At 38.1% G+C, this 27,680-nt stretch overlaps 2 protein-coding genes across 5 annotated transcripts in view; both read right to left on the bottom strand.

The window, feature by feature from the left end:
• The window catches only part of scube3 (signal peptide, CUB domain, EGF-like 3), an 89,047-nt gene extending 82,976 nt beyond the window's left edge, over positions 1-6,071 (bottom strand). For both annotated transcript variants that reach the window (XM_053686382.1, XM_053686383.1), the window contains exon 1: positions 5,675-6,071. In XM_053686382.1, the coding sequence (XP_053542357.1) occupies positions 5,675-5,780 (106 nt within the window). In that variant the 5' untranslated portion in view covers positions 5,781-6,071. The remainder of the gene's footprint in view (positions 1-5,674) is intronic.
• A 7,292-nt stretch (positions 6,072-13,363) lies between these two features.
• Positions 13,364-25,082, bottom strand: LOC108275977 (specifically androgen-regulated gene protein). 3 transcript variants are annotated; one of them, XM_017487198.3, is made up of 4 exons: positions 24,924-25,082; positions 17,415-17,578; positions 15,954-16,140; positions 13,364-15,668 (listed from the first exon to the last, which is right to left on the bottom strand). In XM_017487198.3, the coding sequence occupies exons 2-4, from the start codon at positions 17,511-17,513 to the stop codon at positions 14,047-14,049; spliced, it is 1,908 nt and encodes a 635-aa protein (XP_017342687.1). In that variant the 5' UTR covers positions 17,514-17,578; positions 24,924-25,082; the 3' UTR covers positions 13,364-14,046. The 3 variants fall into 3 exon arrangements, with proteins under 3 accessions (XP_017342687.1, XP_017342689.1, XP_017342688.1); XM_017487200.3 differs by lacking the exon at positions 24,924-25,082 and having other exon boundaries at positions 15,954-16,259; positions 17,415-17,555; XM_017487199.3 differs by lacking the exon at positions 24,924-25,082 and having other exon boundaries at positions 15,954-16,305; positions 17,415-17,551.
• Positions 25,083-27,680: the final 2,598 nt, after the last annotated feature.

The following is a 27,680-nucleotide window of genomic DNA, read 5'->3' as shown; positions in this document are numbered from 1 at the left end:
GTGTTTCAGGTTGGTCAGAACGACTCAGCTAATTTTCCCAATCAGAAAGAAAATGTTTGACTAGCGTTGCATGCTGAGTTCTAAACCAACCCTGTCGTTAATATCTAACGAAAATGCACAGAAACAGGCTCTTGCAGCTGCAGCAAAGCTTCTCAGTGAAGGACAATTTTCGAGTACAACCCAGAGGAACACACAACCCAGAGGAACGAGCGGAAAAAAGATGGTTGCAATTGCTGTTAGCCTTGAACCAATCGAGTGTTTATTTTACTATCACCGTCTCCTAGTAATGCACATGTTTTTGTGTGAGAGGAGTTTAGCAGCAGTTTGGTTGCTGGATGTTCTCCAGTCATAATGTCCGGTCATTTAATCAAAGAAATCAGTCAGCAAGTGTGTCATGCCCAATCTGTTAGGCTTCTAAAAGCTCTCAAAATGGTACACGAAGCATAACCAGGGAGTCTTTATTTTGTTACAGCAATGGAAATAACAGCCCTGCATCATCTATATTTATGATAGGAGCTATAGTTAAGCAATAGATCGCTTGAATCCAAACTACAATAACTGAAAACAAACGCATTTGAACCATTTCATGAAATAAATCTTTGCTGAGAAGGTGGTGGAATTTATTCTACAGATAAAGACGCTACAAAAATGTTGAGTACACAGGGTTTTACATGAAGTCATTTATTATGAAGTAAAAAAAAAAAAAGAAGAAAGAAGGCAAACATTGATGAGCTAATTCATCAGATTTTGGTACCTGCCTCATAATCATAACTGTATTAAAGATACTATTAAAATAAAACCCACATTGACTCCAAAAACAGCACGTTGCGAGCTAGCAGACGTTCACAAGAAGCTGCAGCGCGAGATCTCAGCCGCGTACAAGGCCATTGCTCACGCCGACAAAAGAACAGGGCAACTTCATCGAGTGAAAGGCAAGACAAAGCAAACAAACCCCCAGGCAGAATAAAGAGGGAGTGAAGTTGTATTCAGCCGTCCCCTCCCCTCTCCGTGGGAGTCTGCAGTACCAGTTTGGCATTTTCCGTGCTCTCTGGCACGCCTGAATCAGGCCACTGGGTTCGCTTCCCACACAGAAAGCATCCCGTAGAGGCTCAGCTGCATCCCGCTCGGTGTCTGTGCATCTGCCGGTGTCTCCAAACCTTTCTAGCACTTTCCATGCAGACTCGGACTCTCTGCCTTGCCAGCTCTTGGTCTCAGGGTAGGCTGGGAGACAGAGCAGAGGTTACACCGACACACACCGACGCACACAGCGTGACACATCGTCACCAGAGGTTGCCGTGGTGCTGCGTCACACACCAATCAACCCAGAAGTACTGCACTGCTTCCTCGCTCAGTCAGTTCGTCCTGTATCGTCTAATCTGACCCTCCAGCCTTCTCTCTGCTAGACAACAACATTATAAACATCTTTTCTTTCTTTTTTAAACCACATTATCAGTGTACTTCCTCTTACTGGAGTAATCAGGAAGCACTGATAACGTGTCCGCAGCTGGACGGCAGAAAAAAATTCCCGCTCAGACGTCTTTATGTGGGCTTATTCCCAGGTAGAAAAAAATAGGCAGAAAGTTAATAAGTCCGAAACTACATGAAACACTTCCGAACGCACTGTAAGTTTAAAACAATCAAAGTTGAAACAGAGTCACTCTCGAGTCTATTACTTTCCACTAACAGCACGTCACAGAGTGTTTTATTCCTCTTATATCACAGCAATATGCCCACGATTGCAATATTTTTATCTGACAAGTTTTAAAGAACGACGAGTACTTATTATCCGATTTTAGTTACATATAACGTTGTAGAACGTCATAAACAATAGCAATAAACAGTCGTTCCCTCACCAGCCTCTCTTTTATTCTCGCTCTTTAAGTTAATAAGACCAACAAAGAAAAGCGTAAAGTCTTGAAGACTTTCCCATGTCGGAAAACATACTGTTACAAAGCGCTGACACTGGAGACTCCTTCCATAAACAAGTGATAGAGGGCTTGTTATAGGCTTTCAGTACAATTTCACTTCATCACTTTCACAATTGCTCCTTTAATATAATCGCGGTATGCTGTTTTACAATATCGACAATACCGCCGTCTGTCCTTCTGCTCCTCCTGTTAAAAGCGCTCGACGAGACTGCATCAGAGGTGGCAAAACGACCAAGAGTCGTCTTCGAGGGTCCTTCATCTGCCTCCACATTTTGAAACGGCTCACGTCAAACGTTTTTGGATGTTCAGTCAAACCTTGGTGTTCGGTTAAAGACAAACATTTGAGATAAAGGTACTACAGAAACAATCACACACACACACACACAGATCAGCACAGCACGGCTAAACAGGTGCAGCCCACGTCAGCCAAACCCCACATCACCGCTAACATCGCTGCTCGGCCTTGTACTCCACTCAGTGGATGTTGTGGAAAACGAAAAAGAGGAAAAGTGGTTCAAATTGCAAAATGTAAATATTGAGTTTTCCCACAATGGGAAGTAGACCACCCAAGATGCAAACATCCCCCCCCACACACACACACTCACACACACACACACTCCGTCCCTGTCAGCATCTCAGGGGACAGCTTTTTTTTGTGCGTCTGAGTGTGAACCTTCACCATGTACCCCACACACACACACACACACACACACACACACACACACACACACACACATACACACACACACACACACACAGATGAATATGCTTATCCTCATCCATAATTTACTGCAAAGAAGAGACAGGAATTTGAGTGCAGGATGATAAAGTCTTGAGGAAAATCTTTGTTTGCAGAAGAAGCACACGTTTATTAAAAAAATAAATAAATAAAATAAAAACTAAAAAACCACACACACACAGGTAATACACACACTGTTTCCGAAAGTCTGTGCTCAAACTCCGCTGATGAGTGTTAACTGCTTGGCGTTATAATGTTAAATGATGTCTTAACTGTAAATATATATGCTCGATGCCATTTTGTGTGTGTGTGTCTCTGTGTGTGCATGTGTGTGTGTGTGTGTGTGTGTGTGTGTGTGTGTGTGTGTGTGTGTGTGTGTGTGTGTGTATGTCATGCCTCTCCCACAGTAAAATCTTCATTCTTTTTATATGAATGCACCATGCTACACCGCTGACTCACATAAAGCTAACAACAGCAAGAAAAACAGAATTTCCTCATTTGTATATTCATTTAAAATATAAAAAAAGAGACCACATTTAAAATATAAAAAAAGAGACTTGATGACACGGTGTAAATCACGGTGCCAGGGCTGGGTGATATGACAATATTATATCATGAGAGATTAGATCACAATACACTTTTCTAAGCAATAGTGTGTATCACAATATGATTTTAAGTATAAGTTCATATAATAATAATAATAATAATAATAATAATAATAATAACAACAACATCACAGTATATATGTCAGGGTAATTCAACACATCATTTTCCTGGTTTCTGTGTCTCTCTAGAATATTTCTCTGGTATATGTAAACAAACTTTCTACACAAACAATATATATGTATATATTTATATATATATATATATATATATATATATATATATATATATATATATACAATATTTTTTTTGCAACAAATTAATGAGGAAGAAATGTTTTTTTCAAATATAGCAATAAATATAGCCATCTCAGCAAGTGAAAATATCTGAAAAACTGCCATTTTTGACCCATCCATAATTAATACAGCTAACCGACATTAACTACGTACATGTGCAATGTTAGCAAAGTTGAACATATTTCAAAAGATTTCATTTCCCAGAGCGCCACCTCAGCGCATCTTTCGAATGAGAAAATCGAGAAAATGAGAGAACCCGGGAGAAAACTTCGTGAACGTTAGATGGAGGAAAGGGGGCGGGGCTTCCAGGGGGTCAGTTAACACCGGAGTGTGCAAAACACCTACGCAACTGTCAATCAGTCCAGCTTCATAAGTCAAATCTGCTGTTATTATTTGGAGGGGAAAAAAACAGGTATTTCTGAGTGATGTTAAAATGCGGAGGTCCTACACGACAAAAGCGAAGGGCTGAATGCAGTAACATGGATTTATGTAGGCTACAGTATGTTTAGGAGGAACATTCATGTGCATGCCTATATGCAACTAAATAACAAAATAATTCACCGTTCACCGAGAAATATTCTTAAAACTTGGAAAGGAAAGACTTTCGCGAGTCCATCTTTTCTGTAGGAAACTCTTGTCTGCTTCATATTTGTATATTTGTATATTTATTTATAATCATCTAAGGATGATTCCTTAGAAGCATCAAAGACAGACGTTTTTAGACACAATTAGACTTTCGAAACACCTGCTGAAATAAAACTTGCTTCTGGTTAAACAATGGAAGTGCTGAAAAGTGCAGCTCAGTCAAATCTGTATGAAAAGCCCCTCTGAAAAGTTTCCTAGATGCGAGAGAGAGAGAGAGAGAGAGAGAGAGAGAGAGAGAGAGAGAGAGAGAGAGAGAGAGAGAGATCGGAAAAGACAGGGAATTTCACAAAATGTTTCAAAATGTTTTTCCGAGACCGTTGGATTTCCTCAGTCCATATTTGTGCCAGCATCTAAAGGATCGACTCTGCATACGCGGATGATCGTTATTTAGACTTATACGCTTAGAAGCACTTTTACCTTTAAAACAGATACTTCAAACGAACAGCTTTTCTGTAAGGAAAACATAACATTGTGCATGCATGGTCTGACAGCTGCTTTTTTAAAAATGTCATATCAGAGCAGGCAACTGGAAAAGACAGGAACTTTTCTTTAAAAAAATCTAATTAAATAAAAAATTCTAAATACATTTTGCAAAGTGCATCCTGTAAATAAAGGCTGCAACACTTAAATGCACTCCGATGCATAAGCATCACTAATAGCTGCTTTAAAAAGTTTCATATAGTCTATATGAAGAGGACATTGGGAAATGCACCCACTTTCACAAAGCTGCTCGTTCCACCCTCTTTAACTTTGATTGACGCATGCACGGAGACCCGTGTATAAAAACTCATAGGATGTTTTTTCCGAGACTGATCACAAGGCAATCCATGTCCTCAGGTAACTCCACAAACGTGTCCAGATTTAATCTTTCAAACGAACAGCCTTCTTGTAAGGAGTGCGTGAATTAAACAGCGAGAGCTGTCGGAGAAACATAACCACCAGGCGACCCTGCATTATATACGCACGGCTTTTCACTTACGGCTGCTTTAAAAAGTGAACCAGTGGAAAAAGACTGGGGTGGTTTTCTTTTTCACACAAAACGCTGATAAGATTTCATAACGCAAGTCCATCCTGTAATTAAGGCTGACTGCAACGAGCCATACAAGCCAATTCACTAACCGCTGCTTTAAAAAAAGTTTTAAAAGATGGAAGTGGACATTTGGAAATGCATCAAGCCTCTCAGATGCTCAGTGCATCTTCTAATTTTACTAATAAAACGGGACTGACGTGGGCATGTGGACTCACATATGAAAGGTGTACTCTGCTGGGGAGACGCGCATTGCAAACCCACCGTTTCATGAAGCCTGCAAGGTGTAACGAGCGCGTGCCAGTCAGTTGCAGGCGTTAATTCATGCTCAGACACTAAAACGCGGGCGCACTGAACAGATGAGAGGATGGGAGAGAGAGAGAGAGAGAGAGAGAGAGAGAGAGAGAGAGAGAGAGAGAGAGAGCGCAACTTTCACCTTGTGCAGATCGGCTGAGGGATGCGGCGGCCGGCTGTGGGACAAAGGCGAGCAGGGTGCAGGCCACCAATCCGGCGCAGGCGCGCGCTAGCGCCTGGAGGAACATCTTAGCGCGCGCGGAGAACTAGGAGACCAAAGAAGAAGAAGAGGAAGAGAACGAACCGGACTTCTATCCCGGGTCTGAGTTTGGAGTTCAGGCTCAGGAACGCTCGTGCAAGCGTGGACGTTATTCCCTGCGCGTGGATCCTCTCCGTTACAGCGTCCGGCTCGCGACAGAGGAGCGACCACCGCGTTCAGCGCGAGCACAGGAGCGCGCGTCACTGCTCATGTTCGCCTCCGAACCGTTTGTATGGGAGAGAGCGGAGAGAGAGAGAGAGAGAGAGAGAGAGAGAGAGAGAGAGAGAGAGAGCACACCGACGAAGGGGGAGGAGGAAGGATCAGGCAGTGATCCCGTCTCTCTCTCTCTCACCCCCCTATTTTTTCCCCGGGAGGAATTCACAATCGCCCGAAGTGGGGGTTGCCATGGACACGGCTTCCGTGGGCGCGAGAGGTCAGACTCTCCGAGACCGTGCGCAATCAATGGACCTGACTCTGGAAGACCAAAAGGGCCAAAAACAACCCTAAATTTATCAACACAGTCTCACGTGCAAAAAGTTTAAAGGTGCAGTAGTTGACCCCCCCCCCCGCCCCCCGCTAGATATAAATTACGTGAACGATATGTAGAACATGATCCATTGTTTTTGTTTTTGATCAAGTTATAAGGATTAATTTGTTAAATATACCGGTTTGGAAAAATGACTTGCGGTCCCAAATGCTTGTTTGTGTTTGGATGCGTCTCCTGTCAGTCATTTAGGATCTTAGCAGGTTTAAAGGAATAAATAAATAAATAAATAAATAAATAAATAAATAAATAAAAATAGCAATGAAACACACTCACCTTTTGTCGAGCAAAATCCCAGTGTAGCTCCAATCTTGGGTGAAGTGTCCGGCTTGTCGCTGCTTATTTAAATGAAATTCTCTATGGTGTTTTTTTGGTGTCTATCCAAATCTGAGGCACGTCACAAAGTTCATTTTGTGCAAAAGAACCACAAACGTACACAAGCATATTACAAGATCCATAAATGTTATTAATAACACTTGGGTATCCTGGGACGGATGGGCATCCTTTCCTTTGTTTTTGGGTTAACACATTTTAATGGACGAGTACATTAATACAATGTACAAGTACTGTAAATGTACATACAAGTGCTGTAAAGAGAAGGTGGAAGATGTTTTCCGAGTAGAAAGGGTGTCCGTGAGGAACCTACGGAATGAACATGGTTTGGGGAATAATTAAATATTTGGAGTAATAATAATTTGTTTAAAAACAGCAACACTTCCTCTATGAATTATAAAATATAATCAGATATGGTGGAGCAAACTCAGTGGTGAGCAGCTAATCTGGAATCGAAGGTTACTACCTAAAGGGATCTTCAAGAGTTCTTTGGCTAGTTAAAGAGGATTTCTACTTGGAATCTATCCTGTAAAGGAATTTCCTTGCCATAGGGATTTATGAGGTAACTTTATGTTTACTTTACCAAGATATCTGTTTAATTTAGCTGATTTAATGACTATTTGTTTATTTGTTTGAACTGTTATCTGAATGAATGGGTTAAAAACGCGTGTAGATCATTTGTAGGTAGTTCCAAATGAGGAGGTAAATAATTTTTAGAAAAGCAAATATTTGCGAAAACAAAAAAATGATTTGCAATGTTTATGGGCAGGTTGGCATTCCACATGAGGGAACTTTACAAATCCAGGGCCTTTTGTTTTGGTTTCAGTTGCCTCACCTAGAACCCAAGTGTGTCCCCCAAACGTTTTAGATTAGATTAATATACATTTTAAAAATATACATTTTATTTTTCATCCCACACACACCAGGGAGATTCTGCAGTCTCGGTGATCTCACTTCTTATCTCTTGAGGAGGCAAACGTTTGAGTTCAGGCCAGAGTCTTGTCCCTGGCATCAAGCACAAACCGCAGGTAGATCTCCTAATGCAGTAAAACATTCATTCATTTATCTTTTGTAAGCACTTTATCCTGGTCAGGGTCATGGTGGACCCCAGCGCCTGTCCCGGGAACACGCGGTATGAGTGGGTAATTTAGTGTAACCAGTTCCTATTTTCTTTATTTGTGTGATTTTCTTTTATCACCTCAGACTTGATCAAACCTTCCTGATTAGTCTCAAAGTGGCTAAAAGTGTATGTTCTACCATATACAATGTGTTGCCTGTAGGATCCATCTACTTACAACCACTGGCCATTTTATCAGGTTAAACCTGCTGTATTGGTCATTTTGTACTTAATCTGAACCAGAATGTTATTAATATTAAGTTATTAAGGGTTTTGTGTTTGTCTGCATCCTGCAAGTTACTCGGATGTTATTTTGGGAGTGAATTTAATAAATAAATAAATAAATAAATAAATAAATAGTTAATAAAGAGAGAAAGAATGCTCTTTTGTAGATTTTTTTATACACATTGAATTTCAGATGTTGAATCTTATACCCTTAAGTATGAAATTTAGTTTCATATCATTTGGAAACCACAAAACTTAGTTTAAGATTATTTAGAAGCCATGAAATTTAGTTTCAGAACATTTAGAAACCATTAAATTTAGTTTCAGATTATTTGGAAACCATGAGATTTAGTTTCAGATCATTTGGAAAACATTAAATTTAATTTAAGATCATTTGAAAACCATGAAATGTAGTTTCAGATCACTTGGAAAACATGAAATTTAGTTTCAGATCATTTGGAAAACATGAAATTTAGTTTCAGATCATTTGGAAAACATGAAATGTAGTTTCAGATCATTTGGAAAACATGAAATGTAGTTTCAGATCATTTGGAAAACATGAAATGTAGTTTCAGATCATTTGGAAAACATGAAATTTAGTTTCAGATCATTTTTTGGGAAATTAAGTTTAGTTTCAGATCATTTGGAAACCACAAAATTCAAACTAAATGTCAAAAATTTTAAATTGAATTGAAATTTAAATTGAAAATTGTAAAAGCAAGATTCTATACCCATCTCTGTACAAGTTCTACTCTGACCATCACAAGAAACAACCACTGACCAAATATTATTTGAGTTGGGATCCATCAGTCCTCCAAACTTGTGCGTACTGCTGGCGCTGCAGTGTATCAGATGGAGCAGTGATTTTGTGTTTATTAAACACCCAGTAGGTTGAGGTCTGAGTCAAGTGTATATCATAGTGACCTCTAGAGGTGAAACACCCAAACAAAATTGCTCAAAACAGCTGCTTATGATGAAATGCCTGATAAAAGCATGATGTCATTTCTACAGAGTTTAACCTCTAATTGATGTGGGCTTACTATCTGATTTGGCCCCAGTGTAAAGTTTAATATATATATATATATATATATATATATATATATATATATATATATATATATATATATATATATATATATATATATATATAGCCAAAGTTCCTTCATTATCTCCAGCTGGGTCAGCAGTCCTACTTTGCTGATTACATGCTGGTGCTGAATCACAGAGCAAGGCTCTAATCTCCATCTTTCATCTCTGAAATAAAGAAAAGGCCTGTAAACGTCTGATGATATGAAATTACGTGCAAAAGTAATCAGTGTAGGTAATCTGCTGAGGATTGGTAGTCATCCTGATGATCTGTCTGAGAGGTTGTGTGGGTGTGTGGGAGGTCAAGAAACAGGAGGAAGAACCACAGGGATGAGATTACTAAAATCTTGAACCTTTTAGCCTTTTCCAAACATTAACTGGATAACTACCTATTTACCAAATACCCTGTATGTTCATTCACAAACATATGGTTCCACGAGTTAAACCTTTGTTTGTCTTAAAAGTTAAACCTTTCCAACTCTTAAGAAAGAAAAAAAATACAACTACATGAGTTATTGACTCACTTAAGGTAAAGTATTTTTTTTAATCAGACAACTAGCAAGTGTCTTAACAGTAATATTAGCTTGTTAGTTAACCAAATTGAGCTTGAGCGTTTGCGAGCTAAACAGACTAAACCTGGATAAGGTGAGAATTCATGTTCTTAGCTAGCTAATACCCCCAGTATGTTTGCTAGCTAGCAAACATCTTTGAATAATTATAGTGGTTTCTAAACATTAGCTAGCTATCTAGCTCATTTTAAATGTAGCCCTTGATAATGTAATTCTATCTTGATCATTTTCCAGCTTAGAATCGAAGAAAATGTTAATTTAATCATTTAATAATCCAACGTAACAATCCCACCTTTTTTCCCCCTTTTTTATTTTTATTTATTTATTTTTTTTTACAAGGTTTATTTGCCAAACTCTTAAATAAGTAACAGAGTTGAGTTTTAGGCATAGAATTATTACAAACTATTAAAAACTACTAAAAAATGCTGTTAACTAGCATCCATGCTAAGGGCACGAGCATTTAAGGTCAGTCAATATCACAGTATAATTGAAAAGGAATACAAATGAAAGGGAGAACTTACATTTCTTCTTCCAGTGATCTTCAAGAAATTCAGATGATCACTTCCTGTACTGTTTCTGTTGAACATGCGACTTGTGGAATGTTCTAAATATTTCAAAAGGGGTAAATGTGTTCAGGTAACAGTGTTGATGTTGACTGAATTAACTGCAACGTATTTTTCATAAGCTATAATGGAGGACTCATGGAAAAGGACGTTTCAGGCATGAGATGTTAAATGGAGTCACACATTAATGCAAAAATAATCATTTTAATGATTATATTTTAAGGTAATAGGAAGTTAGATTTTTGCCACAGCAATGGAAGCGAGTTAAATCCGGAGAAAATGATTTAGGATGGAAAATTCCTCATTGAACAAATATTACATTGTTAATTTCCGAATTTTTGTGGCAAATTTTCCAACTTTTGCCATCAATACAAAAGGATTTACAAATAAAAGTATGTACGATGTACTGAAGTGTACATCACTTCACAAAAATGCACAAAACAAGTAAGAATTCTAATAAACAAAAAAATGATTTGAATAAATTTCATACATTCATGTTTTAGGAGTCTTAAGAGAAAAGCTACAGCTGTGAACACTTTCTCACCCTTAACCTCCACTATTATTTCAGATGGGTTAGCGTATGAAACGTTTATGATTTTTCCCCCACATCAGTGGAAACTTTTCTCCAGATATCGGAGATTTCATATATTACTCATTTCTGAAAAACATCTGTCCAACACACTTCATCATCAAAGGTGAAAGTCTCACTGAGTACCATGCAGTCTCTCGTGTCATCCCAGACGTTGGTCAAACTCAAACCTATGAGCAAAGTAAAGCTTTTATGTCCTTACACGGTACAATAAAATCAACAAACAAAGGAAATACAATAATGATACAAGTATCAGAACTGTCTCCAGCCTCAGCATGAAGCCCGCAAATATCCGACCCACTCTTTAGCCATTAGTGCAGACCTCGGTGGGAGATATTAAGGAGATTGCTGGTCAACCACAAGTGTTATTGTGGTTATTGTATGTGTGCAAGAGGTCTCACGCTGAGGAGCTGGAAGGAGCAGCTGTGAGACATAATCAAATCAGCAGGCCACTGGCGTTACTCATCATCCCAGTCCTCTTGTGTGGGCTCAGAGCACGCCGGAGTGTTGTAATGAAACCTCACGGCCAAACTTGTCACTTCCTTTTCCTAAAGCGATGACAACGAGCAGCAACAAAGTCTAATGCTCAGAATCAAGCTAACATCTCAGCCAGTTAAGAGCTACATTTAGCCTTAGATGCTATTTAAATATGGTCCCTGGAACACAGGTTTTATCAGCTGGCAATTTTCAACTCACATTTAAGAGTGCAAGTCACGACTATTATTAACAATAATGGAAAGCCGAGGCTTATCAGTAGCAGTATTTGTGTAACGATTTTGAAAACATTTGTGCAGTTCTATCACCAGCACTCATTCATTACAGAAGATTATGAACTGAATTATGAGGACAGGAAAAGTGGTCCACATCTTCTCAAGCACACTTATCTTCCAAAACCATTGTCAAACATAGGCTATGTACTGTACTGTATTAGTTTAGATGTACGAGAAAGCATCTAGGAACTGCTACGAGACAAATAAGATTCAAATTAGAAAAAAAACAAAACAAGGTTAATTAACAAATAAGCTTCTAACCTTTAATTGAAGAAAATTTACTGTAAGAAAGACTCTGCGATTTAATCCTTTGTAAAAATCTTTATCAACATAACAGCATTGATTCTTCTGAGGATACAGAGTGAGGAAACTGAGATTCCTCGACACAGAATCTCTCCAGATCCTTCAGGGTTCTAGGTTGTCTCTTGTAGACGCTCCTTTTCAGTTCAGTCCACAGGTGCTCAACGGGGTTTAGTTCAGTGTACTGGGATGCACACGTCTTGAAAAAGCTCGATTCTGAGGCCAGTTTTGTGTAGATTTGGATGTATGTTTTGGATCGTTGTTTTGGATCAGTGCTGAAACGTGGGTTAAAATCAACAGCTATAGTGTATCTATCTGGTGAGCAGCTTTCAGACAGAAACAGGGAAAAAAATTCATCACCACAATTGGCTAATCCTGTTTCTCATAACAGCTGGTATCCTATAAAATGTGATCAAAAACAATGGAATACATTCATTCATTCATTCATTCACGAACAAAAAAAAACATGAAATAATATATAAAGTATACAGTTTGTATAGACTTTGAATTTGGAAGTCCTTGGGACAGAATTTAAGTTTGACACCCCTGCACTAGAGCACCAAGTAATAAGAAGACTCACTAGTGGTACACTTACAAATCCACTAGAGGACACTACAACGCTGTAGAAGTACAAGTCCTCATTTTTGTGTGCCCGCGTAGCACCCAATAGCTCTCAGTTTCTTTTAAATAACTCGAATTTGGTATCCATTTAGGTTTACGACACTGTTTTACAGAAATCCTAAAAGTAGTCAATTGCTATTTGAATTGTAGAGCCAAATAACAAAATGCTCAAGTATGTAAGAAAAATTTTAAGTCGTTTTAAGTGTTGTGTTAGATTTGTAAAAACCCCAAAATCTGCAGACCAAAAAAGGTGAGAGGAAGAAAAAACAATTCCCTCTATACAAAGGAAAAGCAGAAGGACAACTTTAAATGTGAGGTTTTACGTGTCGAGTTTCAACATCAAGTGTGACATCATTGTACATTTCCAAAATGAATGAGGTCTTTAGAAAGTCGTACGTCTTAAATGCATGGTAAAACAGCAACGTGAATTACAAGGTGAGAGACAGGGGTAATGTTACAGAACACTGACTTAAAACCATAAAGACCTGGTGCCTCGAATCTGGTCTGACTGGTTTCTCCAGGATTGCGACCTGCTGAAACCACGAAAAGAACCCTGAGTATGCCGGAGTTGTGTTGCAATGAAAAACATGGATCAGCAGATTTTTTTCGAGGACGAAGGCTTTGCGTGTGAGTCGGTGCCTGAACAACCTGGAGATACTTGTATCACACCCTGATAATGCCCTTGTCTGTACTGGCACTCGTGGATGGTTTCAAATCAGGTTCCTCTTGTGCTTATGGCAACAAACTGATCCTAGATCAGCTCTCCTACCGATGGTGGTATGTGAACAGACACCATGAGGATTTCAAGCTCCTGACATTTCAGTACTAATAATAAAGCTCACAGATAATGCAATCGAGAATGAGAAGTTTATTAATGAATGTATTCATAGATTTTTTTCATGCATGCATAATAGAGTGCTGTTCAAAAGAGAATAAGTGTATCCTTGAAACAAGTCTTGTAGGACAATTAAGAACAGTTTGAATATCATTGCTAAGCAATGTTCAGACTGAGCATTGGTGTCAAATGCACTCTAGTCCTTGTTTTCAATAATGAAGACCTCTCTAAGAAAGAAAAAAAAAACCCAGCAGGGTAACTTGCTCAGAGTGTAAGGGCTGTCTACTAATGGAAACACCTACTACTAAGCATTTTAGTATAGACGTTTGTAATTATCCTTCAATTTCCAAACAGATACTTCAACTAATGAATGAACATTATTTCAACTAGAAATAATGTAGCCGCAGGCACACTAGTAGAATCACAATTCATCCACAATTAACTTTTATACTTGCTAAATATTAACACATATCTACCAAAGAAAAAAAAAAAAAAAAAAAAAAACACGTCCAGAACATCCAAGAATTCAAAGAGGACAGAGGGCTCTCCTGGACCAAGGCTGGAAACCTGTCTAGAGTAAAAGTGCTACACCATAGCCTCCCCATTCCAGATATGTACTGGTCTTGGATGAGCATTCGTATTTTGGAAAGTAATATTGACCCAAAGTCAAATATACAGTCTGTTTCAAAAGCATTTTTAAAGCTTAGTCTTTGATCAGTCCCAACCTCATCAGAGCCTGCTTGCGGTCCTCGCCGTTCTTACTCTGTGGGGAGATGACCACGCTGATGCCATGTGACCGAAGAGACTTCGAGGACTCAATCTTTGGTTGTGCCGGTGATGGAACAGGGATGTGAAGAGATCTCCTGAGCTCTGGTTCTCTGTTTGATCCAGAAGGTATCTGGTCATGACTAAAGTCTTTCCAGTTTCCCTCAGAAGCACATCGAGGTCTGTTATTTTGCAGAAGTGGTAGTGCCAAATTTTCGGGACTCTCTTCCTGGCTTGTTGACTGTGAGGGGTTCTCGAGTGCAAGGCTTTTCAGTCCTACGCCTGATCGATCCGTGGATGCCGGTTTCATTTCAAAGGGTTTTGGACTCGGTGACCTTGTGATCGACAGATTTTCTTTTTCTCCGTTTTCAGGGTGTACGGGTAAAAATGAAAACTGCGTATTGCCCTGTGCCTCAACTACTGCATGGTGCTCGGCATGCACAAGGACAGAATCAGCAGTAGGTTCTGCAGAAGGTGATGCTGCAGAAGTGCTCTTGTTAAAGGAAGTCTGTGGAGAGGCCTTGAGTGGTGGACTGGTGCAGAGGCCTGAGTTGATCTCATCACTCTTCAGCAAGCCTAGTTTCTTCAGAGCTTCCAGGTGAACCTTCTGCTTGTTGATCATCATACAATCACCTGGTGAAACAAGGGAATGACCTGGTGTGGCATCTTTGTGTTTTTTTAGGACAATGTTAGAAGGCAGTTTTTTGGGTTTGGGTGCCACAATGGGTGGGCTTTTAGGTTCTCCATATTCCACTACTGTAACTGAACTGGTATCTGGACCAAAGGTTGGAGAATTTGCCTGGTCTGACACATTATGGCCAGGTTTTACCAGAACTACTGGTACTTTTTCAGGGGCTTTCTTCATTGAAGCTTTTTTGCGCAACTTGTCTAGTGCATTTGGAGACAGTGCTGTTAGAGGCTTGTTTGTTTCAATATGTCCGTCGAAACCCAGAGGAGGGGCGATTGGCATGCTTTCACTTTGAGTTGGCTGTGATGGGAATTGGGATGCAAGCTGTGAGGAAAGTTGATTTGAGGTTTGGGCTTGGCTTTGTCCTGCTGGCAGAGTGTGTACTGGTGGAAGGAGTACTGGCGCGTCCATAAAGTCTGAAGGAGGAGGAAGCAGCTCCATCTGCGTTTTGGATGAAACACTCTTTTGCTGTTGATCTGACCTTGGATCGAGATTACTCTTAGGATGGTGGTCTTTGGCTAGAGCACCATTTGAAGAGTCAGGTTTGACTGGAGGCTCAGGTATAAAAGAAGGTGGCAAATCAGTCAGCTTGCTGGATGTGTAAGAATTGGGTTCGTGTCTCCCAGGATTTGGAGCTGATATAGTAATTCCACTTGCAGAAGTCATTAACGCTGAAGACTGGTGAGAGTTTAATGAAGCGGTTTTAGGTGTTTTAACCAGTACAGCTGGTTTTGGTGCAGACGTAGAGAAATCAGTTTTTTTCAGTAATTTGGCATTGCCGTTGGCTAAAACTAGTGGAGTCGGAACTAGCAATTTGTGGGGTTTATGGGCTTTTCCCAAAACTTTATTGGGATTGTCATGGACCGATAGCTCTGAAAAACAAACAGGTGGAGAGAAAATAGAGAGAAATGTGATAAACATGAACAAAATAACAAGACTAGAACAAGACTTTTATTGAGTTCTTCACAGATTCTACTTTATGGCCGTTCTATTGTACACTAACTCATTCAGTAAAATTTATGATAAATTGGAGCCGAGACACAAGTAAACCTTTACTGTATGTCTTCATTAGCAAAGATTTTGAAGGCTTTCTTTGTTACCTCCTGTAGTTTTTAGCAGATACTATAATGTGTGCTCATGGAGCCCTTCATACTCACCCTTTGGATTAACTTGGCTAATAGAGCTAAGGTGAGCCATCTTATTTGTCAGATTGAAAGACGGATGGTCTGGTTCATCATTTGAAACACCACTGTCGTTCTCCACCTCCAGAGACTCAATGGTTTCCTCCAGGAACATGAGACATGCGCGCTCCTCAGCAGAAAGATGCTCCATACTGTCGTCACTCTGCCATGAGTTGACAGGAATATATAGTATGCTTTACTTCAGACTGGTTGACTAGTTGACTAATAAATTCACTAGTATCTGTCGTAGGGATGTCATCTAGTCAGAGCAGTGGGAAAACGCTGGTAAGGAGATGCAGGTAGGCAGTAAAGTCACTTGGCCAAAAACCTGAAGTAACAGTAAAATTCTTGAAGTAACACTTTCAAGAAAGCTACAAAACCACTCTAACCTTTGTCAAACATTTGTCTTTCTGATCTTTCTGCTGCTCCATTTTTTTTTGCTACCTTGCTGTGGAGCCTGCATTTATATGGCATGTTATCTAATTCCAAGCAATTGTTTTAAAAAGTACTTTCCTGGAAACATTTCCAGGTGTAGTGACATTTACTTGTCACATATAGTGTGTGCTAGGACTTTAGATATCACAATGTATCCTTGTTTTGCAACAAGGCAGTAAAAATGAGCAACGGACCAGAAAGACTGATATTTGCCTTTCTTATCTCCCAGATGAATACACAAACTAAGCCAGTATTTGTAACACCACCTCCTAACTTCCTTTTCGAGTGCAAACAAAAGTGTGTTGGACTATTACTGCTCCCATATCATACGAGACTGTTCTGTTTTCAACGCGACAACCAGATTTTGTCCAATTTTACAGAACGGCCATAAACTACCAAGCATGGTCACTGATTTAGTAACGCCCACAAAACTCCTTAAAAGACCCACCTCTTCCGTGAACACCTAACCAACTCATAAAAAAAAAAAAAAATTTTAAATTGCACTTACACCTCTACTCTGTGCACTTTGCTTCTTTTGGAACCCAATTAATGGATCTTGTATGGTAGCACTACTTGTATTGTTCTCTGCTTGATATATCGCTTTGCTTGTATCTTTCTCATTTGTAAGTCGCTTTGGATAAAAGCGTCTGCTAAGTGAATAAATGTAAATGTAAATGTAAGTTCAAAGCTCACTGGTAATTAAAATCTCCAGTAATGGAGTCAGCTACCACAGACACGCTACCGCTTCCTCTTTTTATAGGGTGCCAAAAGTTTTCTCCTAATCAAATCGCTAGTCTTATTTCTCTTTGTTTATGAATTTTATTTGTATCGTTTCCTTTCAAGTCATTATGAAATATATGAAAACAACACGAGTTTTCTCATTTAACTCGAGAACTCTCGTCGGCCCTGTTGACTTGTCTAGGTATAAATCTTCATATATAACATTCGTATAAAAATCCATCTCACTGACATTTACTATGATTCGCTATAATTCATACTCACATAGCCTGAGTTGATGCTGATCACGCTGTCACGGCTGCCTGCACTGTTCATGCTGAGTGACGATCCTGATGCAGAGTCGCATGGTGAGGAGTCACGCATCGGCACTGCACGTGAGAAGCGATGAAGAATCGAACGCCACCTGCACCTTCAGCAAAGGCGCCACACTGTGGGGTGGAGTGAAGCACACAGAGATACTCATATTGAAGCTCTCGTTTTATTCTTTTGCTATGTGATATGAGCATATCGGAGCATGGTGATCATAGTTTGGTAATTATACAAAGGTTGAGATATCTGTCACATGCTTATGTGCTTGCAAAACCTGCAAAGAAGCCACACCCTACACCTTCACAAGTTCACATAAGGGTGTTTTCATACTTTGGCCTGTTTTGTCGTTTGCATGGCTGCACCTTTTTAATTGTACAATTAAAATGTCTAGGACTTGGGGAGCTGGATGTGTCATTGCAGACTACACCCTATACCAAGCAGGAAAAAAATAAGCTGTGTACATTATATGCCATTGTGCGTGTGCTCTTTGTATTGTATCTGAGCTGTAGTTAAGCAAGAAAGGTTTCCAAATTCTCATCGGTTTCTGTTCTGAGGATCGGAAAGTTGTGAGTTCGAACCCCACAAACTTTAACTACTCATCCATATCCTTGACTTAAATTCTTACTTAAAACATAAATAGGAACGATCACAGATGCATGGATAACATGAGTATAAATAGGAGTACATGTTTTTTGGTTCTCACCAGTAAACGATACTGATACAAAAAGTGAGTAACCTATTCAATATTCCACCATCAGGGATTTCACGGAATATTTTATTTAGCTCCGTTTAGGTTGGTTGCTAGCATGTGCTAGTAATGAACTCTTTGAGCAAATCGCCAGAGTTGACACTTTCCTCATGAGTTTTATGTTTAAGATGGTCATTTAAAAATAAGTGCACTTGCACCTTGACTGATGAGGAAAGGTTCAACGGAAGACTGAGTGCCTCAGTGCTCGCTGAAGTGAAGTACCGCCTCTCACTTGCGATGCTGACTTTCCTTATGTCACATGTATGATATCAGACCATTCTAAACGGTATCAGACCGATACAGATATCAGTATCCTATGCCTATGCATGATGATGTAATACATTTAAGATGACACAATATATGAAATATAAAAGATCAGGCTGCACATTTGATTTGTTGCGACGGTTGATCTCATATTGACATCGCATATATCGTAGACACTTTTTAGGGACATCGTGTCTATTGGTATTATGGCTGTGACATCACAGGGACAGCTTTTCAGAGACTACAACACACAGTGTAGATGTTTAAGATTGACATGTTAAGGAACCAACAGAAGACCCTTGAATGATACAAGAAGTATAGGTTTCGATAGACTTTCATTGGATACTCCATTTGTTGTCAAGGGTGAATATACTGCACTTTAATAGGTATCTTTCTCCTGGAAACGTGGATATACAGTTGCAAACCTTTAAAAATGATTCAAAGTGCTTTGCTTTTCGGTGTAAAGCTTTAAAGTTACACTACACACACCTTTCTTGGTCAAAGATACGTACTAAAATGTACAAATGGTTGAAGCTTGATTGAGGGAACCACCCTAGCAACAAGAGTTGTTGCTAAGAGTGTGTTATAAATGTCGGAAACACCCCTTCACAGACAGTAGAGATCATACAGGTGCATTATGAAGTGAAACAACTGAAGAAAGTATGAATGAAATGAGAATGCTTTCTAGGTCGACTCTTACTTTGGGCTTGTAGATGGCATTAAGATAAAAAAAAAGCATCTCCTTTGATGATCATTCTGTTAAAACAATTATTACAATGTCCTTAAATCTTCTTAAATACACACCTACATGATCAGAATCCTATTGGACGTTTGAATGCAATTGTCCTAAAGGTACCACACCGGCCTTTGAAACAGCAATCAAACAAAAGATCGCAATAATGCTGTGAAACATCACAATGTTATAATGAAAACAATGGACAATCCCAGTCTGCGAATCAAAGAGTAACTACTTTATGCAGCAAGCTATATCATTTTGGGTTTTTTTTTATCAACTGAAATGTTTCAGGTCATTTTCAAATGTAAATTATATTACTAAACACATAATGTTCGTATCCAAAACTTCGGAGCAGCTCGAACAGGAAGAGCGCAACTTTGAGGAATACGCACATGACTAGCCATCACTGTTTGTGCAGGCTTGAAGCTTTTCAAGTTATTCAGCATACCAAAAGGATTCAATCTCGCCTTGATAAACCAGGTTAATTGAAAGAATGAACACATGCACGCACACACACACACACACACGCACACACACGTCATTGGGCCCGGTCCTCCCTGTAAACCTGAAGAGCGAGTAGGTACAGTAGGGCTGCACTCCAAGGCCTACACCCACACTCATACAATCAAGTACTGTACTGTATGTCTCAGAATGTTTGTGTGCTAGTCCTTTTATTCTAGAGCTATTGAGTGAGTTAGGAGAACTCAGTTTCACGGAAGGAACAATAACATTAAAAAGCTGGATGCAGACCGTTTGAATTTAAGAATAAAGGAGATTTCGGATAATGCAACATCTGGCCATTTCAGAGGTCTTTTGTGTAGGCCCGTCACGATAACTAATTTTGTCAGACGATACATTTTCCCAGAAATAATTGCGATAAACGATATTATTGTCATTTTGTGCAGAAGCGAGTTGTTATATTAGATTTATGTTGTGTGTAAATGTCTGATTAATCTCGTACGTGTATAGGACGTGTTTGGGTGAGTTAATTATCCCGCTAGTAAAGCGGTTCAGCTTAGCACTGTTCATTCACTGTTCAGCTTCAGCTCATGCATCTTAAGCGGCGCAATCCCCGACGTTATTGACTATGACCAGATTATCTGAAACACTAGAACTGTTCTTTCTAGATTTTTCTTCGTCAGAAAACATTGTTAGTGCATTGTTAATATCTTGCGTGTCCTTTTTTAAGCAGTATGCTTTAATTAAAAATCTATGCTAGTACTTTCTACATATATTAAATTCCAATGCACGGTTTGTGCATTTTCATCTTAAATTGAAATATTCGAAGTTCGAACAGCCCTAGAGCAGATGATAGGACAGAAGCAGTGTGAATGGCTAAAATGTTGGTGACATTCATTCTTATGCAATCAAACACATGTGTAAACACAATGGGCGACATCGAGGTCAACAAAAACAATCAAAGTCACGTCCATATATACATATATACATATATATATATATATATATATATATATATATATATATATATCTCGTATGGTAATATGAAAGTACAATGGCCTTGGGACTGCAATTACCACATGCAGTTCTGCACTCTTGTCTCCTTTAGTGAACAGTGGACTAGTTCAATAATCAGACTTTATATAAAAACCATAATCAACTTTCTTTTACTTTCACACTATCCGTTGTTACCCAGATGAGGACGGGTTCCCTTCTGTCAAATTCCTCTCAAGTTTTCGTCGCCACCGTCTCGCTCAATAGGATTGACACACTTAAAATCTGTATCCTGTGTTTATATATTTCTCTAAAGCTGCTTTGAGACAATGTCCATTGTTAGAAGCGCTATACAAATTAAGCAGAATTGAACTGATAAATCGATAATGTAATTATCGTGACAGGACTACTTTCGTGCAGTCTAGAATGACTTCAAACAATCTTTCATGCATTTTAGAGTGGCTCTGAGACGTCTTGTGCATTCTAGAACAACTTCAATACGTCTTTCGTGCCTGGTACGAGAAATGCGCCACTACAATCTGAAACTCAGATGGACAAATCTGAATTTTTATGCCTTTATTTGAATTTGGAAAAGTACATTTTGTAGCTGAATTTGATTAAATCGAAACTGTAGTTCAACATGTGCCGGATTTGAAATCAAAACACAGCCAACAATGCAGTGTTTTGAATCTGAATTTGTAGAACTGAATTTGAATTGGATTGCCACACTGGATTTGAATTTTTTGGCTACTGTATTCGAAAGTGAATCTGTTTAAATGGGTAAGGTCACGACAATGCTGGAAAATATGGACATTAATCTAGCTAATGAGCGAGGATAATGACTTAACGACATAGCATGTAGCTGTTAAGTGTTTTCTGTTTAAGTGCAGAGATGACAGACACAGCGGAAAATCAGGAATCTCAACATTTCCACCAGACGTTGATTCTGTAATTGCACCATATCATGCTTAGCATAAACTGCTAACCAAACCTGTATTGATTACAAAATATGACAAAACCTTAAAATACTGAATCCTTATGTAAGAAACATATGGTGTCGTTATTTATGAACTTATTTGTGATTTATTCCTTAAATTCAGTAAGTAGCTTGAGGAAGAAAAAAAAATCTCTTGGTATTTTTCAAGACAGGATTTAAATCTGAGTCTAAACCAACAGAGATTATGGATAATATCTGTCTACAGAGCTTTGCTCTCACTCAACATGGAACCATGTGGAATTTCAGTCTCCTGGGAGGATAATTACACCGTTTAGCACCAGCCTTTCCCAATCCTGGAGTTAATATTCCAGGAGATGAATACAGTCGAGCATCAATCTGAGATTATCAGGCTTACGAGTCTTGCTAAAGGTCCCAGCAGCGGCTCTCGAAAAATCCTAGGCCTTGAACTCACAACCTTCAGATCTTTAATCGATAAGTTCCGGATATAATGTAATTAATATTTACAAGTGTAAGCACCAGGCTTGAACGTGATATAATACGAAGAAATTTTGATTCATAAGGCAGTATGATACGGTCTAGAATTTTCCGAACGATACGACGGACCATTTTAAACGTATCCGAGTATCATGTCAGTTTACAAATATGAATTATTTCTTACACACTGTTTTTTTTAATCCTTTTTGATTGGTTTATAATCATTATAATCAGTTTATTGTTGTTGCATTGATTCATTTCAGTCGTTTTAACTGTTACACCTGTAGCTACATCGTCGCTATGGATATATACGAACAGAAAATTCTGAGTTAGATATTCTGTTTTAGATATTCTGATATGGTTTTCAGCCTTTTCACATGATTTTCCAACAACAGCTAATCTAATATGGTCACGACAATAAAGCTACTGTAAAGCTATTTGATGGTTGTTGATATTGATTTTTCGCAATTATAATTAATTTCCTAAACATGAAATAGTCTGGATTCCTGAATTTCATCAAGTCTCGGGTTAAATCAGCGGCTCCCAAACATTTTAGGCAAAAAGACCCCAAATGACGTTTGGGAATTTTCTGAGAAAGTGAAGCTGAAATATAAAAAAATTCCAGATTTATAATTTACGATTTTGTTCAGAGTCACTCGATGAATCTAGCAGAGGCAGACGGACGAATAACTTTGATCATTATTACTGCTGAACTCCTCCACTAGTGCGATAAAAACTAAAATAGCACATACATGAATGCAAGTGACATTTCAAAACAGTAGCGTAAACATTGTACGTTGTTCGAGCGATATTCGTTATGGGAAATTGTAAAACAGGTGAATAAAACAACAATGACAAAAAAGAAGGGATAGAGTTTCTCTCAAGATCTCATTCGAAAATCAAAAAATGTCATGATCCCAAGTTTGGGACTAAAGGTTTACTCGTTTTTGTAAATGTAAAAATGCTTTTTTTGTAATATTTTATTTATTGTTTTAAAGCCAAACCAAGTTTTCAACATCTCATTCGCATATATAACTATTCATTTCAAAAGGAAAAACCGGAACTTAATCTAGACCTGGGAAAAACAAAACATCATCCCTTGCTGTCCGTGTACCTTCACACACGACAAAAAGCACCAAGAGTGTGAAGCATGCACTGTTTGATATCGTGGCTGGTCATCAAGCTCAGTCAATCATTTACAGTAAACACACACACACGAAGAGAAACAATTGACTACACTACGTTTTTGTTATCTATAACATCACGGTCTGATCTTTATCCTAACATACAGGACATGGCTAAGCGCACATCAAACACGTCTATTTCACTCTATAAATTGGAGTCATACTGCAAACATTTCACAGGTTTCATCTCTTTAAACACTAGACGAAGTTCAGGAACAGAGCTATCACCTGCTTCTCCTGTTTACTCTGTAAATAAACATATAGTTGCTCACAAATCTCTGCTGAGCTTTACAGAGACCTAGTGCTTTTATCACTCTGGTTTAAAATGTACACAGTTGTACGTTATGGATTCTTGTGGGGTTAAAATGATTATTATAACTTTAGGTTGAATTCCAAACCTTTCCGGACTCCCTTCGTAGATACACTACATAAAGGACGATATAATGGACGCTTCGTAGTGAAACATAGAAAGGTGAATACAAACAGAAACTAGCAGACAATTGTTGTACCAACAGATACTTAACCTGTGTGTAGTGTGTGTGTGTGTGTGTGTGTGTGTGTGTGTATTGGGAATGCCTTTATATCTTGGTGCAGCCAAGCATCTTTACAAGTACAGGAATTGTTTTGGACAGTTTTGACATTTTATTTACTTTTTGTTTAGCGCAAAAAGTAGTAATACTTTTATTTATAAAGCACATTTAAAAATCTAAATAGAATAAATAAAATCCAAAACCTATCCCGACTTGGTCGAATTTGGTTAAAAAAACCCCTAAACTTTCTACTTGTTTATCTATTCATTAAAAAAAATGTTTTTTTAATTAACCAAATTAAAACACACAGAGGCAATCAATGTCTTAAAAAAGACTTCCCACGTGAGGAAACCTGATTTTTTGTCTTACTTACTTACCTATTTATTTATTTATTTTATTTATTTACCTACATACCTAATTTATTTATTTATTAGTTTATTCATTTACTTAGTTACATTATTTTTTTTGCTTACCTTCTTTAAGTATTTATTTATTCACTCACTTTCTTATTAAATTACTTGATTAATTTATTCACTTATCCACTTTATTATTTTTTTATTTACTCACTCTTACCTACTTTATTTATTTATTTATTTATTTATTCATTTACTTATTTTACAAAATTTACATGTTTTATTTATAAAATTAAAACACAGGGGCATTCCTAATTTTGTTTTTAAATAAATAAATAGATCAATTTTAGAAAAGGAAAAAAGAAAACTGCTTATAGAAGGAAACCAATTTTTTCTTCTTATTTATATTATATTATATTATATTATATTATATTATATTACATTATATATGTTTATTTAAATAATTAAGAGCCACATGTTTCCTTTAGGTCACTGTGATTAAGGTTAGGGTTAGGGATAGCATTTATTAGCTGTATTAATATTTGTAAATATTAATGCAAGGTTTGTATACAAAGTGTGTGTGTGTGTGTGTGTGTGTGTGTGTGTGTGTGTGTGTGTGTGTGTGTAACCCGATTCCGTTTCAGTCAGTTGAATTAATGACTAGATTTGTTTTAACACAAACTACAGTACTGTAGAAAATGAACAGGTACATAAAGGCCACACTGTGAGCTACAAAACTCAGTCAAATTCAAAATCAACACTGACCTGTTGGGAAAGAAGCGACTCCTCAGCGTCTGTACTTCCACCTACAGTGCACCCAGCTCCGTGTAAAGATTCACAATAACGCACTAAATAACGTCATAAACTCCTAATACACACGCGCACACGCGCACACACACGCACTGGTTTACCGCTGTGCAGAACTGTAGTACAGAGTTATGGCTAAAACCCCGCCCCCTAACCTTTCAGCCAATCAGATGCAGGATTCAAGGCGCGGGCAGGTAAGCCAACAGGTGGCAGCACACAGTACTCGTTGATAAGAATTCAATTCCGGCTCTTTTCAGTGAGTCGACTCATTTGACTCATAAGTAAGAGTCGACTCCCAAACGACTCATTGTCAAGTTTTTGCAGTATTATGAACAGTGATTGCTGTGAAAATAAGAGCAAATACCATTCATGCCACAGATCTGTTAAATTATCGATTCTGATGGTCAGAATGTGTTGATTTATTTTCTATAATATCAGCCCTGACAATGACGCCAACTGTAATTCAAATCACAAGATTAGCCTATATTAACTTGCTCGGTCTGATATGTTATTGTTTCTATATTAACAACTTATTTATTTTCTGTAAGGTGATGTTTATTTAACATTTATGGAAGGAGTCTCCAGTGCGAGTGCTTTGCAGCCGTCAGTGAAACACACGCCTCGCCATACACACTTACGAACATCTCTGATTTAAGCTCATTTAAGTCACCTTTATTTAAATAACACACACATTCAAGACATCATGTGTCAGCCAAAGTGCTGTACAACAAAACTAAGTCAAGTCAACTGCAATGAAATAAAATGAAACAAAGAAATAAATATATAAAACAACAACAACAAGAAGCATTAAAAGACAGCTCAATAATACCACCTCAAAAATATTAAGATGTTTTTAAATTGGATTTAAAAATGGGTGTCTACCTTGGTGGATTAAAAAAAAAAGTTATACTGCTCCATAATGGAAGTATTTTATAAATCACAGTGTAGGCGTATTGCTTATATCTGGGAAAAAATTCCCTAAACATATTATAATGGTAATTTGAGTGACAATCACTTTTTTTTTTTTTTTAAAAAGAGCCGATTCAAAGAACCGACTCGTTCGCAAATGACACATCACTCATGGAAAGAACCTTTCAGCCGACGAAGCAAAATAAATGTACACACCAGCTTCTCTAAATCCAACTATGAAACGTATTCTGGAGGGATCTGAATAATTTTATACTTTAACAAAATCTCAAATGCTAATTTAAGTTAAATATAAAAAAAATAGTCCTTAGGGCAAAAGTCAAACATCTTAGCATTAGATGTTCCACTGTCAGTTGTCTTTTCTAATCTGGTCTCTAATTTACTGCTGTTGTCCTATACAGGTACTTCTTCTTGTTGTTCTTCCTCTTGTTGTTGTTCTTCTTCTTGTTCTTCTTCTTCTTGTTCTTCTTCTTCTTGTTCTTCTTCTTCTTGTTTTTCTTCTTCTTCTTGGTGTGTTATAAGAGGAATAAAACACTTCCCGACATGCTGTTTCAGAAAACTAATCCACTTCGGGGTGACAACAGTAACTCCACTTCATCACACCACACCACACCACATTATTTTCCTCTAACAGCATGACATGGAGTGTTTTATTGCTTAGTAAGGATTCAGTGCTTCTCTTAAATCTAGTTAGTTTATGGAGACGGAGGATATTCAAGAATCAATTGATCACAGAAGCTAAATTCAGGAAGCGCCAACATGAAGTACTGTCAATAGCAACAGTTTGGTTGTTTTGGCTGCAACAATTACTAAAAAACGCCACTAAAAAACAAAACAAACTAGATTTATCACACAAAAAAAAGACTTGAGACTAATCACTAATCAGGTCTCTTTTGTAGGTGAATTCCAGCCTAGTGAAGCTAATGTAGTACTGGTCTTGTCTCACAGTTTTCACTTTCACCCCTCAGGATTCAGTATTTCATTTACAAGCAGAAAATCATGAGTCAGAGATTTTACCTTCTGAGTGACAACGTTACACTTTCTGGTTTCTCTTTAACACTACAAGGTTTTTCAACTTCAAGAAAAAAATAAACATTGATTATAGCTATGGACAGACTGAGAATTATGGTGTGTCTTTCTTTAATAAATAAAAATTCCAATTGTTGGAGAGTTGCTGTGGCATAAGGTGAACAAAATGCTTTCAGGATGTGCTTTTTTGAAAAATAATCAGCTTTGTTGGCTCATTATCCTTTGAGGAAAAATAAAAACAATGTGTCATTTTCCCTCCAAGAAAGCTAACAAAGCTGATTCCAGGTTGCTAATATTAGCAAGCCTCAAGTGTTTAGAGCCCAAACATGCTCCAGCAAGCACAAACACAGATTTAAAGACTGGTGCATGGCAACGCTGACAAGTTATTCTTTAACTTCCTCTTTTGTGTTTACGTAGCATATCACTAAAAAAACTATCTGGCTTTCTCGTTCTTACAGAGAAGTGTGCTTGTAATGTTTACAGTGCTTGTAATGTAGTGCCACAGATTTGCATACTACAAATGGTGACGTTGTGTTTTTGGTCAGATTTGTATTTGTCCTGCATGCATTTGTGTTAATCTGTCAGAGAGGGGACCAGTCAAACCTGCCCATGATGGCCGCCAGCCACACGTCCCCTGTGTTATTTCAAGTCCAAAGCCTGAACGACTTCCTGTTAACCGGCCCAGGAGGATATCTGTGCTAAAAGCAAAACATACTTTAAATGCATATTATTATAGCAGTGTGCTTTTTCGTTAGTGCA

Source organism: Ictalurus punctatus, chromosome 15 (genome assembly GCF_001660625.3).
Source record: "Ictalurus punctatus breed USDA103 chromosome 15, Coco_2.0, whole genome shotgun sequence".
Taxonomy (NCBI): Eukaryota; Metazoa; Chordata; class Actinopteri; order Siluriformes; family Ictaluridae; genus Ictalurus; species Ictalurus punctatus.
This window is presented reverse-complemented; position numbering and strand designations above follow the sequence as displayed.